This window comes from Solanum tuberosum, unplaced genomic scaffold (genome assembly GCF_000226075.1).
Source record: "Solanum tuberosum cultivar DM 1-3 516 R44 unplaced genomic scaffold, SolTub_3.0 scf00354, whole genome shotgun sequence".
NCBI lineage: Eukaryota > Viridiplantae > Streptophyta > Magnoliopsida > Solanales > Solanaceae > Solanum > Solanum tuberosum.
In genome coordinates this window covers 376,978-396,021 of record NW_006239278.1, presented here as the reverse complement: position 1 = coordinate 396,021, position 19,044 = coordinate 376,978, and the positions used below count along the sequence as shown (strand labels likewise).

Sequence of the window (19,044 nt, the reverse complement as noted above, 5' to 3'; positions counted from 1 at the left end):
AAACTCACACCATAACCAAACGAACGACCAGGTGACCGAACTGTCAGTCCCAGCAAGTCATAAATGACTTGGGGTCGCTATAGGAACGCTCTAAACGACACACAGAAGGCAAGACACAGAAATGACCATGAGGGTCATTACAATATCCACTACTAAGAAGGACTTTCGTCCACGAAAGAAAGGATCACATTACATTTTAACAAACATCATCATTGGTTCCATATTAGTAATCACATATTTATTGTTGTATGCTATCAAATATAACACATTCCACAAGCAATTTTTCCAATAAATATATGAAGAAACCTGTAAAAAGGGACAAAAGAGAAGATAAATTTTCAATCATCCTCACTGAAATTTTTAACAGAGTTAAAAAAAAAAAGTTATAAAAATAACAAAAATAAATTGCAAGGGATACATGAATCACTATGACTTACGGTAAAAGATTAAGCTTCATAAAATAGGAGGAAGAAAAGCTTTGAGAAATGGAACACACTTCATAAGAAGCTTAATAAATGTATATGTATTTGACTGTCTTATTGCAAAAAAACCTACAAATAATAGTGGCAGAAATAAAAGACTTGTTTACTAAAGAACCAAATGTAATGAATTCAACCATTTCAAAAGCGTTATGAGTTGTGGGTGGAGAGGTGCAAGAGTAGTAATGTCGCATTGCAATTTAAAATCAATTTTCATTATTTATATGAAGAAACTTGTAGAAAGGGACAAAAGAGAAGATCAATTTTCAATCATCCTTGCTGAATTTTTTTAACAGAGGTAAAAGAAAGTCACCAAGATAGAAAAAATGAATTGTCATTGTTACATGAATCACTATAACTTGTAGTAAAGATTAAACTCCATGAAATTGGAGGAAGAAAACTTTGAAGAATGAAACAAACTTCATAAGAAGCTTAGTTAATGAATTTGAATTTGACTACCCTATAGCGGAAAAAACCCCCTACAAATAATAGTGACAAGAAATCCCTCTATTTATAGACAACAAATGATAGTGTGAACAAATTCTTATTGTGCCTTGTTGAAAGGGTCACAACTCATTAGAAAAGTTATACCTTTACGGAAAGGTCACAACGTTTCATAAAAGTCATATTTTTTCATAAAAGTTGCAACTCTTCATAAAAGTCACTACTTTTCATACAAGTTACAACTTTTTAGAAAAGTCGTAACTTTTCATTAAAGTCACAACTTTTCATGAAAGGGGAAGACTAGTTTTGTAGATAAATAAATTAAAATGAAATTCTTGTTTGTGATGGCGCCACGTAAGCGGGCCTAGGGCTCTCTTTTATATATATATATATGATTAATTATTCAAACTATCGATATGTTTGGTAAATAGACATCAAAATTCGCTATTTTAAATTTTTATCAAACATAGTTGCATTTGGCATAGGGTACAAGCTATAACGAAATATGGATGATATAAGGTTGTTTGAAATGACTTCTCATGCCTTTCTCGTATAGTTGATCATCAAAATACTAGCCAAGCGATTATAATTAATTATAATATACATATTTTATACATAATGAATATATATATATATATATATATATATATTTGACCGAACAATCAAATATGTAAAAGCCCTAAAATAATACGTGAATTGATGTATAACTTGTACTAGGATTAAAATCTTCAGAAACTAAAACAAAACAATAAAAGGTATCAAACATTGGATAATTATGTATAAATTTTTTATACATTAAATATTTCTTCTAATACATTACCAAATATTTCTTCGAGTGTCCCTTCAGGAACATTCGATAAAATTAAAACGGACAGAGAAGATTAACATATCCCTACGGTTCAATTGATTATTTAAAAAAAAAAATAAAAAAAAATAAAATATATATATATATATATATATATTTCCTCAAGTATATGTTATCACGAGTAAAATTACAATAACATAATTATAAGTCCCTAAATGCTCAAAAACCTTTTTGCAAACAAATGTTGACCGCACACTTTGTGGTTAAGCAATTCGCTAATATCAATTTTTATATCAAGTATCATTTGGTCTTTGCTTTATCTTTTTCATTTTTCTTAGAATTTTTTTTACTGCAGGAAAGAAATTTTCTCCAACTACTTTTGAAGAATATTAGTGTGAAATATAAGAGATCCTAAGTTTCATATTGCAAAAATATAGTAGAAATCGAAATGTGTTCAAAATAATGCTGATTTGCATCTTCTATTTCTTTATTTGGTTCCAATAAAAAATGATATCATATTTTCATTAAGTATTTTATTTGCGCATTCCACATTTTAGTCATAGAAAAATTCAAGTTAAACGTTAGTCAAGACGGCTGTTACGATGATAACTTTTATTGTGTATCATTTCAGTAATAACAATGATAAAATATAAATATAACCATCTAGTTCTAGAAGAACAATACAAATTACTACTTTTTATAGAAAAAACTCTCTTTCCACTGTTATTCAAGTGAATTTAGTATCAAATTGATTTTGATTAGTAGACATTAAGCCATTAGTTTTTATTGTTAAGAAAAAGTGACTATATATGATTATGAGATAATTTGTTGTCAGGAAAAAGAGAGAACATTTAAACTGGAGGTATAAATGTTTAGGAGGAATAAAAATACAAAAAATATAAAACAATGTTCGTTTCTTTGTATTAATTTGGAGGAGTTGGACGATGTTCGGCTCTTTGAGAAGCAATTTTTTTTTAAATATTGTTTTCCTCTTCAAGCTTCTTATTTTTATTAACCATGCACAAAAAGTTGAGATAGATTTGTTTATCCTCTTTTTAATCTCAAAATTACTAAGTTCAACTAATCGAAAAAAATTGCACAAAGACACCATACCACACCAGTCATATATAATAATAAATATACATTATATTTAATTATGCATGTTAATAAAAGATATAATGACAACAATATAGTGTTGTTAACACATAAACCAAAAGTTACATAGAATGATGTGTTGCACAAAGATGCAATATTTGCTATTATTTCCTTCTTCTAGTTAGCACATCCTCAAAAGTATCACATTAATTGTAGTTTGTACTGAGAAAATAAGTAGTAAAAGTCAAAGATATATACTTTTTAACTCTTTGAAAAAAGCATATTTTATTTATTTGCATGAGATATATAAAATTTATTTCAACAAAAGACACAGAGAGGAAATAGATGAAATTGAAATTTCATATATTCCTATAAACGTATAGAAGATCGAAAGTTTTTATGCAAAGTGCTCCCAAAATTATTGAAAAAGATGGTTGAAAGTCTAAATTCTTATCACACAAAAACAATTATAGCAAAGACCACAAATAATTACATAACACGTGATTGTGCATAATATGACATTTTTTGCGTACAATAGTTAGAAGTATAAGAAAGGAAAAAAGATAGAGCAAAGGGTAAGAGTTAAGGAACAAATTAAGGAGGTGAAAGAAGAATGAATAAATACAAATAAAAATAGAGCGAATGAATATAAGTAATACAACAGTGAATTGTATGCGTTGATACAATCATTAGGGCAAGCGAGATTAGGTAGGTTATTTGTAATTTAATAAGATATTAGTACTCCATAACTTTCTTTCATTATATATATATATATATATATATATATATATCTCAAAAAAATCAAATCATCCTAAAATATCAAACCCCATGAGTGAAAATTTCTTAATCTACTGTTGGTTGGGCACGGTCAAATTTGTAGCAAAAAGGGACATGCATCATGTTAAATTGTAAGATGTTACTGAAGAGAATAACCCTAAAAATCGCAAATGGGTTGAGCAATGGAAATGAGATGATGCCTAGTGAGGATTATGTATTTGCTTGTAGGGATTTGTTTTATACATCGTGGATTGAGCAATGATAATGAGATTGGACCGTATTGAAATTTTAGTTTGTCAAATTTTAAATTCAAGTTCATTAAAAAGAATTTTATTTGGTGAAATGTTGTGATGATTTTTGTAAGGAGATAAATTTTTTTATTATAATTATACTTAATTAAAAGAGAAAATGGCTAAAAGTCCCTTCAATCTATATTCGAATTTCCAACTACACACTTCAATTTTACGGGGGTCCTATCACCCCCTGAAGTATTTAAAATTAAAATTATTACACCCCTAAAAAGCCATAACCACATCTATGTTAGACATGTGAATATCACACGCTTGACACCTGAAAATTTCATTAAATTTTATTTTTTTCCAGTTTGGGCTTTTGGACCCAAGTCGTCACATTGATTTGGGCTTTTTAAATCTTTGACCACATTCCACGTGTCAATACCCCATTTGTTGTAAACAATGGACCCACCTGTTTCTGATGTTTCTATTTATGTGCTCCCCCTTCACATATAATGCCACTGGGACACAGTCTCCCTGCTGCTTACTGCTAAACAATGGAGCGCCACATACACTGCGCTGCACTACTATAAACACTATTCATAAACCCTAGCTACCTACTCTCTTACTTTGCATCTTTTTGCATATTTTTTGGGATCTTTGACTCTTTCTTTTTATATATATATATATATATATATATATATGTTATTTGTAATTTAATTTAATATTTTATTTTATAAAAAAATATGTCTTATTCTTTTGCTTTAAAATTATCTTATATATATTTAGTTAGATGAAGTAGCATTTGTGTAGGATTTGCATTATATAAAAGTTTTAAATATGTTTTATAAAATAGAGATAACATCACGCGTAACTATACAATTTTTTCATTATATAAATTGCGTAAATATTTAATTTTAAAATACAGTTTTTTCTTCTTCTTTTTTTTGAGAATAAAAACATATTCAAAATAAAAATACGATTAAATAAAAAAAACTCTAAAATCCCATGGCTATACGAATATCCACGCTTTGTTTCACCGGTTCGCCCACGGTTTTGAGTGAACCGGCCGGTTCATCCTTAAACCCTGTCCAAGATTTAACTTTTTCAAAGAACGCAGCAACATAAACTCAACGCACAAAAATTTACAGCAAATTTGATAGAAAAAATCGAAACCCAGAAAAGAGCAATGTTAGAGAGCAGATTAATTTCACTTCTGAGGCAAAACAAAGATTTGGGTGTCAAGATTTCGTCGAATCTTGGAAAATGGGGCTTTACAGCAGCCAAAATTTCAAATGAAGCTTCATTTTCGACATTGAATCAGTATAGGCTTTTATCTTCTCTTCCAAAGCTTGCTCCTTCTAGCAGAAACTTTGTTAGAAGGACCTTTGTTAACTATGGTTTAAGATCTTTTCATCATCTTAATCACAAGGTTCGTTTTTGAGCTTTTTATTTTCGAGAAAAAAATTGTCTTTTTTATTTTTATAGTAGTGTTCTGTAGTTTAGAAATTGTCACTTTTTTTGTTAAGTGAATATGATTTGTTCAATGGGTTTTATGGTTTATTCATCTTTTGTAATTTGTGTGATGGTTTGTTCCTTGTACCTCAATTATCGTATTGTTTTGTTGTAGTTTTTGTTGTTTTGTTTTGGTCATAGTAGCTGTTCTTTTTTCTTGAGCTGAGTGTCTATCAGTAACAATCTTTCTACCTCTGAGTGTGCGTACACTGTACCCTCCCCAGACTCCACTTTGTGGGATTACAATGGGTATGATGTTGTAATTTGTGTGATGGATTATGTGGACGGTAGATTAGTTGATTATGGTGAGGTGTTCTGTTTTGGATTGATCAATTTGTATTGAACTGTAGTTCTTTTTAAGTAGTTAGTCTTTTACATGCTCAGATTAGCTATGTTTGTGATCTACTATCTAGTGATTGCTTTGATTGTTTTTACAAATTTTGCTACTTTTACACAATAACTAACAAAGAATGCATTATAACTTATTCTTTGTTCACCTTTGTTCTTCCAAAATGCTCCAATTTAGAATTATAATTTGATATGGTAAGTTAAAGGCAGCCATTTATGTGTTGCATACGTGTATGGACACGCTGATAAGAAATTTAGAAATGCTTAAGTCAGATTTCTTTGCATCTGTTTTTCTGTCCATATATTTACATTGTGGTAGCCAACAAGGGTATATATATTGATTTCAGGGTGTGCATAGAACGTCTTTCAGAAAAATTTCCACGGTGGCTGCTTCTGCAGCTGAAAACAAGGAGGGACTGAAGTTCCTTGTAACTGCTGGACCCCATGCCCGGAAAATGGTCGGCATATGGCTTTTTACATCTGCTGCTTGGGTCTTCAGTATGGTTGTGCTTGGTGGTATCACACGGCTGACACGTTCTGGTCTATCAATGACGGACTGGAAATTTACTGGGAGCCTTCCTCCTCTAACAGATGAAGATTGGTTGGTTGAATTTGAGAAGTACAAGCAATCCCCAGAATACAAATGGTCAGTCCAAACAGCAGTATGTGCTCAGTGCACTTCACTTACTCTAATCTTAGTGCTTCGATGCTAAAACACTAAGTACTCCCTCCATTCACTTTTACTTGTCCTGTTTGGACTTCGCACTCCCCTTAGGAAACAATGATCAACATAAGTATTTTATCACAATACTAATATTTAGTCATAGGTGTTGTGAAACGATTTGAAGAATAAGTAATTAATGTTAAGGGTCATGACCAAAGTATGTTTTTTTTCTTGATATGCTATAAGTGACAAGTAAAAGTAAAAATGTATTTTTAGTATAGTGGATTAGTAAAAGTAACGGAGGGAGCAGTTTTGCTTTTTTTTGGCTTCTGGAAATACTGTTCTTGTTAGCCGTGGAAAACAAATAAGTACTGGAGGATCATTCCATTTTCCATATTGATATTTTTTGTTATGATCTATGAAGATTATTATTGAGTCTTATTTCTGGATTTTTTTTGTATTGGGCTACCTAGTGATTTGACTTAAATTTAATCCTCACAGTGTGAACAAGGGGATGAACATTGAGGATTTCAAGTTCATATATTGGATGGAATATGCACACAGAATGTGGGGAAGGGCCCTTGGTATAATGTTTGCACTCCCATTCTCATATTTTCTCCGTAAGGGATACATAACAGTAAGACTTGGATTTAGACTCTCTGGACTCTTTGCTCTTGGTGCTGGACAGGGGCTCATAGGTTGGTGGATGGTGAAAAGTGGTTTAGAGGTACAAGCAATTCATTTAATTTATGCAGCTATGAACTTCATATAAGACACATCATTCTTTAAGTTTGTTTAAATCATTTTTTTCCTCAGGAGCCAGCATCTGAGTATGTTGAACCAAGAGTTAGCCCCTACCGCCTTGCAGCTCATCTTACCTCCGCATTTGCTATTTATTGCGGACTCTTTTGGACAGCTCTTTCTGTTGTTATGCCTGAACCTCCTGCTGAATCACTTGCCTGTGTTCGTGGGGCTGCAAAAGTTAAGCGGCTTGCACTTCCTGTGGGTATCCTTGTTGGAATTACTGCTATCTCTGGAGCTTTTGTTGCTGGAAATGACGCTGTATGTAACTAATATTCTCCACATCATAGTTTTATGTTAAGTATTTGATGGTTTGTTATGGGATTGGAGAGACAACAAAGAAAAAGCAAGTTTTCTTATTCTTTCATGTATGCACTGTTTTCATTATTCTCTTAATAAGTTTGGTTAAAGGGAAGTAGTCATCTGAATATTGACTGGATGAATTTACTTCAGGGCCGGGCATTCAATACTTTTCCAAAGATGGGAGATACATGGATTCCAGATGATATCTTTAGTATGAAGCCTCTTATCCGCAACTTCTTTGAGAATACTTCAACAGTTCAGGTAAACTTTTGTTTCTGGACTTCCTGGTTTGTCTACTTTTGAAAGATCAAATATTTTGGCATGAAATTTTACTCCATATTTAGCATCATGAAGGGGAATTGGTAAAAGAAAGTGTTGGTTATGGAGGTAATTGTATATGTTGCTGTTGATAGAGTTACTTAAAAAAAGAAAAAGAGAATGTTGCTATTGACTCAGAGAATTGCTGAGATCCTCTTATTCAAGCTTGACTTGTTTTTTTTTCTTACAACAACAACATACCCAGTGAAATCCCACAAGTGGGGTTGGGGGAGGGTAGAGTGTACGCAGACCTTACCCCTACCTTGTGGAGGTAGAGAAGCTGTTTCCGAAGGACCCTCGGCTCAGGCTAAGTAAAGATATAAGTTTTATTTTTATTAGAAGAAAGTGAGGCTGTATATTTTCTAAACGAAATTACTCTGGCGGATTCAATTTCTTTTTGTGAAAGGGCAGCACTCAAGGTGCTTTAAATTTTACTTGTTAAGTTTTGCATGTAAATTGTGATTAACCTTCTATTACGTGCCATGGATTTTTCTTCTCTCCGGATAAAGCTGCTTTGAGAAAGTTATGTTGTTGGACTCGAGCTAGGATTGTTATATGTCTAGTTGGCACAAACCATGAGACCGGGCAATATGGCAACTGGCAGAAAACTATGACCAGAATGCAAGTTTAAGCATTTTTTGTAGACAACAACATACCCGGTGTATCACACAAATGAGGTCTGGGGAGGATGGGGAGGGTAGAGTGTACGCAAACCTTACCCCTACTTCGTAGATATAGCGAGATAGACCCCTAGCTTAAAATAAAGTATTTCCAAGCTGTTTGGAAGGGACATGTTCTTGATGATGAATTTCATTCTTGTCTTTTGCAGCTTGATCATCGTATACTTGCCACTGCTACTTTAGCTGCAATAGGCGGATTATGGTTGTCAGCCAGAAAGCTGGATATGCATCCTGCAGTACGACATTTAATTGGAAGCACCATGGGCATGGCGGCTCTGCAGGTACTACTCTTCATGCATCGTAAAAAATCCTCCATAATGACTTTTTTTTCAATTACTTGATGGTTCAATCACTTTCATTTCAAATGCAGGTTACATTGGGCATATCTACTCTTCTTTCCTATGTCCCAGTTTCTCTAGGAACTGCTCATCAGGCAGGAGCATTGACTCTTTTAACATTCATGATTTTGCTCAATCACACTGTACGACGACATTCTCCATCACTTCTGAAGACATTACCTTCTGTCACGAAAATGGTCTGATGATATTGATACCGTTTACTTCTTATAGAGCATCGACATTGTTAGGCATTTTAAATTTTGAAATAGTGCATTTTTTTTCTGCCCTTATTCTCATATGTTCTTGTGAAATTTAGAATGATTAATCTTGTAAAGAACCTGTAATCTTGTACTTTTGTCTATGCTCATTCAATGAGTTTTAAGAAAATCAACTTTAACAGAGTGGGGGAAAGGAAAATTCCTCCTTGTTGAATAAGTTATATTCTAGTTGTTTACAAAGATAAAAGTTCTTTGATATGGAATTTTAAAAAAATTATGTTTGCTAAGCTTGACGTTCTCAATTTGGGAAGGTTTTTGGTGACTAAGACCTAGTGATATCATAAGCAAGAATGCTAATCTGAGTGACGAAATCCTGTAAAAAAACACATTGCCTATGTTGAGATTTTAGGAATCACGTTTACGAACCACACTTCAACCAAGTATGTTTATTTGGTTACTATCTAAATATGCCAAGTTTAAGAGTATCGATTGTCGAAGTATATAGTCAAAAAATAAAACTGAAAATAGAATTCTCTACCTCAATTATTGACAAACTTACGTAATTGTGCCACAAATGTATCATATTTATGTTTTAATTTTAGAAGTTACATATATTTATTACCCTTATTTAGAAGTGGCACTTAAAAAGGACCAACACTGCAGCTGCTCATTGTACTAAAGGTAGTACTAATTGTACATTTAAAAGGACAAACACTGCATCTGCTGATTGTACTAAAGGCAGTACTAATTGTACATTTAAAAGGACCAACACTGCATCTGCTGATTGTACTAAAGGCAGTACTAATTGTACATTTAAAAGGACCAACACTGCATCTGCTGATTGTACTAAAGGCAGTACTAATTGTACATTTAAAAGGACCAACACTGCAGCTGCTCATTGTACTAAAGGTAGTACTAATTGTGCATCAATAAAGCCCTCTCTCATTTCCTTTCACTTTCTCTAGAAGTTTCTCAAATTTCTAACCCTAATTTCTCTCCCTCTCAACTCTTCTTTCGACTTCTGAACTCTTCAATGGCCAATCGAGCTGTTCTTTACTCTTTTCTGTTTCTCTACATCTCTCTGAAGGTTTGCTGAAGATTTCTGTTTGTCTCGGACGACCTGCGCAGGTTCTTCTTCATGGTTTAAGCGAAATTTCAATGGTGACTCCATCTCTTCTTTATTGTTTGTTGTTTGTCTACAGCCTTTAAATCTCTCTCTGAAGCTTTGCTGAAGATTTCTGTTTGTCTCCCTAATTTCTCTCCCTCTCAACTCTTCTTTCTATTTTACTCCTATATGGTTTTGAGTCCTTTTTCCCCCCAAAAATATAGAGTCTTTCTTTTAGTATTTTTTTGATGGACGCTACATAATTGTTCTGTCTTTCTTCATGTTTCTTTGTTATTATGTACAGAAATTTGTTTGTTTGTCCAAACGCCTCTTATGAAACAAAAAGGCAGAAGAAAGAACTAAATAAATTTCCTAAACCTTTTTCTTGCATCTAAAATTTGTTTGTATGAATTTGTATTGAACATAACTAGAAAAATTAAACGGTTTTCTAATCAATATCATCCTATTTTTTATTTGTATAATGAATATTATCATTTTTCGATTGCAGGTACCACATGAAGAAAACTAAGAAGTCTAGATGGACAACCATAAAGATGGGTGTTAAGTAAGAAATTCTTTGTTAGAATTTGGAACTCTTTACTCATGCTTCCTAACTGTTTGAATGATTTATTGTTCTTTCAATAATTGCATATGCCAGAAAAGTGTGTTCCTCTGCCACTACACTGAACAAATCACCTCATCGTCTTTAGTTTACTGTGTATACTTGCTAAAATGGTTCAGCATGTTTGTTGCCAGGAGCAACAAGATCAAGTAGGTAAGAATTAACACTTTAGTTCTATTTCTATTGTTGATGATCATAGTAGCCCTTTTACCATTCTGTATAAATGAGTTATTCTATTTGTGCTGATAGGGTGAAGGGGAAGATTTAATTCTTTTTAACTATTAGTTTTCAGTTCTTATCTTTGGCTTGTGGTAGAGCAATCTGATAGCTCGCAAGGCTCATAACCTTGAGGTCACGGAAACTGCAGTTACTTTTCTATCCTCATTTTGTAGTCATATTCCTTTGTACATAACATGTTTGATGAAAGTTATGTTCAAATTGTTAGAAGAATGATCCATTGATTCTTAGTAAATATATTATCAAATTCTGTAACATCCTAATTCAATGGATTACAAGTGCCGCTGAAAGAAACAAAAGGAATATGACCTCTTTAACTACGATTTGCAAGAAAGGGAAGTAGTAGTGACAAAATATGCAACTTCAGGCAAGATGCTTAAACTAGGATCACCGACACAACTTTTTTAGCCAAATTTATGTTTACAAAGCTTGCTTTTCATGTGTGTTCTTCCCACAATATCCATAATAACCTATAATGTAGTCATATCCTTAGCTATTCTTTGTTTCGTATTATGACAACTTAAAATTTATCGTCCTTTGTGGAAATTTTATTGCTTGAATAGAAAATAACTTCAAAGCTATCTGTGTCCTGAGGTGTAGGATGATAAAATTTGAAGAGGTTTAAAGAAACGAAAAAAATACCTCGAAAGTTATTTTTTATTTCCTTAGGACTCTTGATAAGATAAAGGAATTCCCCTAATGAGAATGGATAGATTGACTCATCGAATAAAAGAACAAAGATCTTCTAATTTTCTAAATATACAATAGAGTTTTATCACAATTTGCACATGCTTATAGTTTGGTCTATAGTCATTTCAAGGTTGCCAAGTAATTTTCCAATTTGTTGCAACTTTATGATTATGATGATATTACTGGAAGCTTGGCTTGAACTATTCATAGGCCATATAAGAAGATATATATGAATGGTTGAACTCTTATTTGTTCCCCTTTATCTTTTTGATGTTTCACTTTTATTCTATTTGTACTGATAAGGTGGAGGGGAACATTTAATTCTTTTTATATATTAGTTTTCAGTTCTTATCTTTGGCTTGTGGTACATCAATCTGATAGCTCGCAAGGCTCATAACCTTGAGCTCACGGAAACTGCAGTTACTTTTCTATCCTCATTTTGTAGTCATATTCCTTTGTACATAACATGTTTGATGAAAGTTATGTTCAAATTGTTAGAAGAATGATCCATTGATCTTAGTAAATATATTATCAAATTCTGTAACATCCTAATTCAATGGATTACAAGTGCCACTAAAAGAAACAAAAGGAATATGACCTCTTCAACTACGATTTGCAAGAAAGGGAAGTAGCAGTGACAAAATATTCAGGCAAGATGCTGAAACTAGGATCACCGACACAACTTGGTTAGCCAAATTTATGTTTACAAAGCTTGCTTTTCATGTGTGTTCTTCCCACAATATCCATAATGACCTTTAATGTAGTCATATCCTTAGCTATTCTTTGTTTAATATTATGACAACTTAAAATTTATCGTCCTTTGTGAAAATTGGATTGCTTGAATAGAAAATAACTTCAAAGCTATCTGAGTCCTGAGATGTAGGATGATAAAATTTGAAGAGGTTTAAAGAATCGAAAAAAATACCTCGAAGTTATTTTTTATTTCCCTAGGACTCTTGATAAGATAAAGGAATTCCCCTAATGAGAATGGATAGATTGACTCATCGAATAAAAGAACAAAGATCTTCTAATTTTCTAAATATACAATAGAGTTTTATCACAATTTGCACATGCTTATAGTTTGGTCTATGGTCATTTCATGTAGATTTCAATTGATAAGGTTGCCAAGTAATTTCCCAATTTGTTGCAACTTTATGATTATGATGATATTACTGGAAGCTTGGCTTGAACTATTCATAGGCCATATAAGAAGATATATATGAATGGTTGAACTCTCATTTGTTCCCCTCTATCTTTTTGATGTTTCACTTTTATTCTATTTGTACTGATAGGGTGGAGGGGAACATTTAATTCTTTTTATCTATTAGTTTTCAGTTCTTATCTTTGGCTTGTGGTACAACAATCTGATAGCTCGCAAGGCTCATAACCTTGAGGTCACCGAAACTGCAGTTACTTTTCTATCTTCAATCAATGGATTACAAGTGCCACTAAAAGAAACAAAAGGAATATGACCTCTTCAACTATGATTGACAAGAAAGGGAAGTAGCAGTGACAAAATATGCAAGTTCAGGCAAGATGCTAAAACTAGGATCACCGACCCAACTTGGTTAGCCAAATTTATGTTTACAAAGCTTGCTTTTCATGTGTGTTCTTCCCACAATATCCATAATAACCTTTAAAGTAGTCATATCCTTAGCTATTCTTTGTTTAGTATTATGACAACTTAAAATTTATCGTCCTTGGTGGAAATTGGATTGCTTGAATAGAAAATAACTTTAAAGCTATGTGAGTCCTGAGGTGTAGGATGATAAAATTGTAAGAAGTTTAAAGAAACGAAAAAAATACCTCGAAGTTATTTTTTATTTCCCTAGGACTCTTGATAAGATAAAGGAATTCCCCTAATGAGAATGGATAGATTGACTCATCGAATAAAAGAACAAAGATCTTCTAATTTTCTAAATATACAATAGAGTTTTATCACAATTTGCACATGCTTATAGTTTGGTCTATGGTCATTTCATGTAGATTTTCAATTGATAAGGTTGCCAAGTAATTTTCCAAATTGTTGTAACTTTATGATTATGATGATATTACTGGAAGCTTGGCTTCAATTATTCATAGACCATATAAGAAGATATATATGAATGGTTGAACTCTCATTTGTTCCCCCTCTATCTTTTTGATGTTTCACTTTGGTAAATTTGGTGAGATCAATAATAGATGTCACTAACTCTTTTACTTTTATTTCAAAAAAGATATTTGTTTTAGTTTAGATCTTTTTATTTGATGAGTACAAAACTAATACTAAATATCAGTACCAAGACATCATTTCACAAGTCTGCACCACGATTCTACACTGCTATGAACTTACCTATGTTTTCAACGAGAATATATATATATATATCTTTTGCAATAAAGTTTTCCTTAGCATTTTACCCTTGACATTTTTTTCATGGTATATGATCCATGCACGATGCACTTATGAAGAGGTATCTTACCTCCTATAGAGTGAAAAGTTTCAAACATGACTTTCATAAGCTAATTTTTAAGATAATTGTTTTTCTTGAAAAACAATCTAAGTTGAGGGGGAAAATTACTGAAGGAAAATGAAGAAAATGACTAGAATACATGTGTAGATAAAATGTTTTTGGGAACGTGGCTGATGGAGAAAGTGGTGGCTACAAGAGAGGAGGAGAAAAGAGAGTAAGCAGAATAGGAAAAAAGGAGAACTGAAAGAGAAAAAAGAGATATTTTTGTGCTAAATATTGTATGCTTGGATCTCTATTGCTTCGTAAGAATTTTTTGCCAATTAGCCATAGCTGAATTTATATTTTCAACTGTTCAGTTCAATTCCTCTGAATTTGAAAATGATATAGTTTAACAATAGTTTCCTAATTATCTCCTTTTTCTCCTACTTTATGCTTGCCATCTGCAGGAAGCAACCCACTTTGCTTGGAATTTTTCACGACTGAAAGATAGCACTCTTTAGTATATTCACTATTAGCTGGCATTTGCTCTATTTTTGGGGATTCTTTATTTTTTTTCCCTTGGTTTTCGCTGCTTGAAGATGTGATATGTCTTCTTTAAGACTTCACATTGACTGATGAGCATAGAGGGAGCAATATTTTCTTATTTGGATGAGAGATGGAAGAGGGGTATAGTGAGAATGCCCCATTCTCTATTGAGAATTTGATGCATAACAACCCTGTAATGAAAAAGACACGTATCATTCGAGATTAATTTTCATTTGTTGTTGGTCATTACACTTGCTGATTTTCAAAGTATTTTTTCAATTTCATATAAACTGTTGTATGCAGGTAGTTACTTGCACAGCTGCAGCACTGTCACAAGAGTGTATTTGCACCGAAATATTATGGGGATGCTTTGTTGATTGACAAAAATGTAATGCTAAAAATCACTGATTCTAGGTTTGCAAATTACTTCAATCATGTAAAAGAGCATCCTCTGTCAAGTCAAGTTGTCACATTTTGGTAAAGAGCTTCAGGTATACCGACCTCAATTTTACCAAATCAAACCAAGAAAATATAGGTTCTCCCCATTTTATTCGATTTTCGATTTACCGACTATGAATTTATGATTTGAGTAGAGATTGTAACACTAAATTCCTTATAGGGTGAGTTCACAATTTTGCGATCTACATGAGTTACATTCTGCTACCACAACAATTAGTCTTCTATTTTTCTTCAACAACCATCCTTTTATCTAACTCTGTTGGAGGCTAATGGAGATAAAACAAACAACAAACTACCTTAAATTAATGACATCATGGTTAACCTTAAAATACACATATCTCTTTTTCTGAAAATTGGCACGGACTAGCACGAATCAGTTGGCAAGTTGGTAAATTATTTTTTGTCATTGATGTTATGATAAACAAAGTCGTGAGATCATATGAATGGATTGTTGGTGTTCTGTGGTAATAGGAAGTTCTACTTTAAAGTTTACAGGCTAGCTTCCTGGTACGTATGAATGACAAGACTCAATCGGACAAAGAAGACGGTCTCCATGTTCTAAGGTATGAAACTTACCTTTAATATGTCTCTCATTTTTCTTGATTTTGGTGTCTCTGCATTATTAGATAATGTAATGAATCACATGAAAATTGACGAGGGTCATAGATGTCTAGCATGTATTGTTTGCATCAGACGGTTTTGGTTGAGCTTTAGTGGTGGAGTAGCAATTCTATTCTGAATTTACTGCCTTTAAACCTTCATGCTCTGGAATTCTGTAGATCAGGTGAACCTCAATAGGGATCCTCTCTTTTCCCGTGACACATTTTTGTTTTGAGGCGGTCTCTTTTTCTCAATCTGACCATTTATTTCTATTGATTGTTGAACCCAAAAAAAAAACTTTAAAATATCTATTGATTCTGTTCGCCATGTCCGGTGGTTTAACATTTTTAGAGCTTCGCCATTATGCACTCTAAGCTAACATAATATTATGTGTTAATTACTGCCACCATCTTAATGGTTTAGTGGGAGAATTCTTCATTTTGTCTGCGTGATTATCCCGATTTCTCACATTTGTTTACTTTCTCACCATATTTTTGTTGCTACTTTTATTTTGGTCTCATGTTTTTTCATATGCATTAGTTAGATCTGGTGGTTTATACTGATATGATATTGTAGCTTTCTTTGGATGAAGTTCATTATTTTGACTGTAGTTGATTTTATAATTTTCTGTTAGTAGAATTCAAATATATTACTAAGTTGAGTTGTAAATTGGCGTTATGGAACTACTGAATTCTGGAACATATATTCCTACAGAAATATGCTTGCTCTTCAATATATATTTTAGGAATATACTAAAATATATGAGATACAAATTCATTACAAATACGTAAAACTCTACGCAAGAACACTAGCCAAATATCAATATTCATGTTTTTAGTAATAGGAATCTCTATATATAGACAACAAGACACACTTCACTGTTACGACTACAGTTGTTTGGCTCTGCAATTAGTTTCAACAAACCTGCACATTAACTTAAGATGCTATCTTCCAATTGCTTAAATGTCTCTCAAATTAGTAGCTCTTGCCACTTGCTTACCCCAAAGAAAACCATTGTTGATGCACCACTTTGACAATGTAATAGGAGTGCAGCAAACGAAATCATTATCAAAGTTGGATAGGCTATAGGCAAGTTCTCAAGTAATTGAGTTTATTCTCCAGATTCGAGTACCTTTCGAGGATGTGGAGTAGGCCGGGGAAGATGTAGCAACATTATATATGGAAGAGCCTATAGGTGAAAACAAGATATTTCGTAAGCTTAGTGTCTTTAATTATCTCACTAATACATTTGTCTTATCATGTGACCAAGGAAAATATAGAAATTTTTCCTTGTAAGATGATGTTGTCATAACATGATTACACATAATAGGAGTCACACTATAATAGCATCGTGTAACTGTATACTTTTTGGGTTTTGTATTATGGTTATGATTCTTTACATTTATCTTATGCTTACATATCTAACACCATCAGGTGTTTGAAGAAGTCCACTTGTTAAAAAGTTAAAATTTCTTTTGCATTGTTGAAAATTGAGCAGAAAAATTTCAATTTTATATTACTTTTAAGCTCTTCCATATTGATTCCCTTAAGTTAAATTTAGTTATTTTTACAATAAAAAGTTAATATTGTGCTTGCTATCACTAAATAGATTCAGCGTCCGAGAAAAAAAGAAGAAGAAATGAAGAAGAATATGGAGAAATGATCTTGGCAAAAGGGTACTAACAGGACAAGCTTTATAAAGAGTTTAATGGTAAGTTGTTTCTAGCATGCACAAGGAATCATCTATATGGTTTTATTTTATGCTCTATAAATATGAAGGTGTTATGTAGTGGCTAAAGAATGATTTAGTTTTGATGATGTTTTGCCGCATATCTTTATAATATATTAGTTGCCTCTAATATTTAATGAAAACTCATTAGATGTTAAAGAATTTGTTAGAACATAAAATCAGTGAACATTAACTCTTTAAGTAGTGTTGTTTTTTGAGTCTTCTAGGCTATTTCATATGTCTTAAATATGTTCCCTAAGTTCCAACAATTGTAAGTTGTTCGATCTGATAAGTCTCTTCAAGTACTAATATTATTGACAGAAAGGACAAGGTGACTATATTTGATCTCATAATAAATGACAATAACTAACAATGAAATTCATTGTAGATGGTGTATTGCCGAAACAAAGATTGTAGGTAAAGTGACATACTGATGATACGAAAGCATTTACTAATTAAATATGACAAAATGAGGATATTAATTTTAACACGATCAAAATGTAAGACACTATAAAGGAGGAAATCAACTCCTAATTTCCAGTTAGTAGGAAGATTCCCTGAAAGATATCCAAGGGTTTGCTGACTTCTTAAAATACCTAAGTTATAATATATTAAGGGAAGAAGTAGTTTCTCCTTTCCTTCTACAACTCAAAGTTACTTTTCAGTGTACTTGATATTTTCTATTTTTTTAGCAATTAAAGTTCCTTTTATTATGAATAATGATTGGTGAGGTTTCTACAGAAGAGAATCAGGTATAAATTATGTTCTTTGCTTTTTGCTTGTTATGACATTTTCAATTTGAATAATTCCACAAGCAAGTTACCAAAGGTATTTACACAAATGGATCTGTGAGTGTGATTTCTGTGAAATGCATTTGCACTATTTATTTAATGAGACATTTACCGAGAGTCTTCTTCATAGTAGTATTTAATTTGAGTAATGTGAACAAAATACTAAGGAAGATGGTAAGTTTATACCGTTAACAATTAAGGTTTGCTTATTGTGCTTCAGGTTCTTTGGCAAAATCTTAGCTTGTGACAACAATGCAGGGATGACTTTTGAATGGATGGATTTTCCTTTGCATCAACTATACAAGATTTATTTAGTTTTTGAGTTCCTCTTTATTTAACTAGAACTACAGTGATTACAATATTCAATTTTTATATGTTATGTATTATGTAATGACAATTAAAATGTTTTTTGATACAAGTGCTCAAAAGTCATTTTTCCTGCATTGGAAATTAAAAAAAGTTCAAAAATACACAAATATACGTGTTGGGCCCGTGCTGGCACGGGCCATGCCTATCTAGTATATATATATATAACCCTTTAAAAATTAGCCTTTAAATACCATTAGACTCAACTCTAATATTCTTTTTTTATATGTTTCTCAATCTAATATATAAAAATAGCATCCCATCTAACTGATTAAACTAAAAATAGTCGGTGGATGTATAATATATATGTATAACTCACGTATAATCTATATATCAATTAGAAAAATAAACAATAAGTTTGTCCAACTATTTGTACGAAGATTCTAACAGAATATTAAACCATCATTTAAAATTTTATTAACTTGCAAATCATAAATATAATCTAATTTTTC

At 32.2% G+C, this 19,044-nt stretch overlaps 1 protein-coding gene and 3 long non-coding RNA genes across 5 annotated transcripts; all 4 read left to right on the top strand.

Moving 5' to 3' along the window:
- The first annotated feature begins 4,951 nt into the window (after positions 1 to 4,951).
- On the top strand, positions 4,952 to 9,231 carry LOC102605026 (cytochrome c oxidase assembly protein COX15). The gene is made up of 7 exons (XM_006361408.2): positions 4,952 to 5,265; positions 6,044 to 6,342; positions 6,862 to 7,087; positions 7,177 to 7,422; positions 7,615 to 7,725; positions 8,612 to 8,743; positions 8,833 to 9,231. Exons 1-7 carry the CDS (start codon positions 5,023 to 5,025, stop codon positions 9,001 to 9,003), a joined length of 1,428 nt encoding a protein of 475 aa, XP_006361470.1. The 5' UTR covers positions 4,952 to 5,022; the 3' UTR covers positions 9,004 to 9,231.
- A 749-nt stretch (positions 9,232 to 9,980) lies between these two features.
- LOC107063417 (uncharacterized) lies at positions 9,981 to 11,494 on the top strand. The gene is made up of 3 exons (XR_001475275.1): positions 9,981 to 10,179; positions 10,632 to 10,898; positions 11,031 to 11,494. It is a non-coding gene; the product is annotated as an uncharacterized lncRNA (long non-coding RNA).
- Positions 11,495 to 12,784: 1,290 nt separating this feature from the next.
- LOC107063419 (uncharacterized) lies at positions 12,785 to 14,750 on the top strand. The gene is made up of 2 exons (XR_001475278.1): positions 12,785 to 13,239; positions 14,569 to 14,750. It is a non-coding gene; the product is annotated as an uncharacterized lncRNA (long non-coding RNA).
- A 394-nt stretch (positions 14,751 to 15,144) lies between these two features.
- LOC107063418 (uncharacterized) lies at positions 15,145 to 18,636 on the top strand. 2 transcript variants are annotated; one of them, XR_001475277.1, is made up of 3 exons: positions 15,145 to 15,669; positions 17,322 to 17,417; positions 18,447 to 18,636. It is a non-coding gene; the product is annotated as an uncharacterized lncRNA (long non-coding RNA). The 2 variants fall into 2 exon arrangements; XR_001475276.1 differs by having other exon boundaries at positions 17,316 to 17,417.
- Positions 18,637 to 19,044: the final 408 nt, after the last annotated feature.

Bases quoted from the DNA above. Each gene is read 5' to 3' on its own strand.
- LOC102605026 (XM_006361408.2), top strand. From the start codon at position 5,023: ATGTTAGAGAGCAGATTAATTTCACTTCTGAGGCAAAACAAAGATTTG. The intron at 5,266-6,043 runs GTTCGTTTTTGA...TATTGATTTCAG, and splicing joins TTCATCATCTTAATCACAAG to GGTGTGCATAGAACGTCTTT. The intron at 7,726-8,611 runs GTAAACTTTTGT...TGTCTTTTGCAG, and splicing joins AGAATACTTCAACAGTTCAG to CTTGATCATCGTATACTTGC.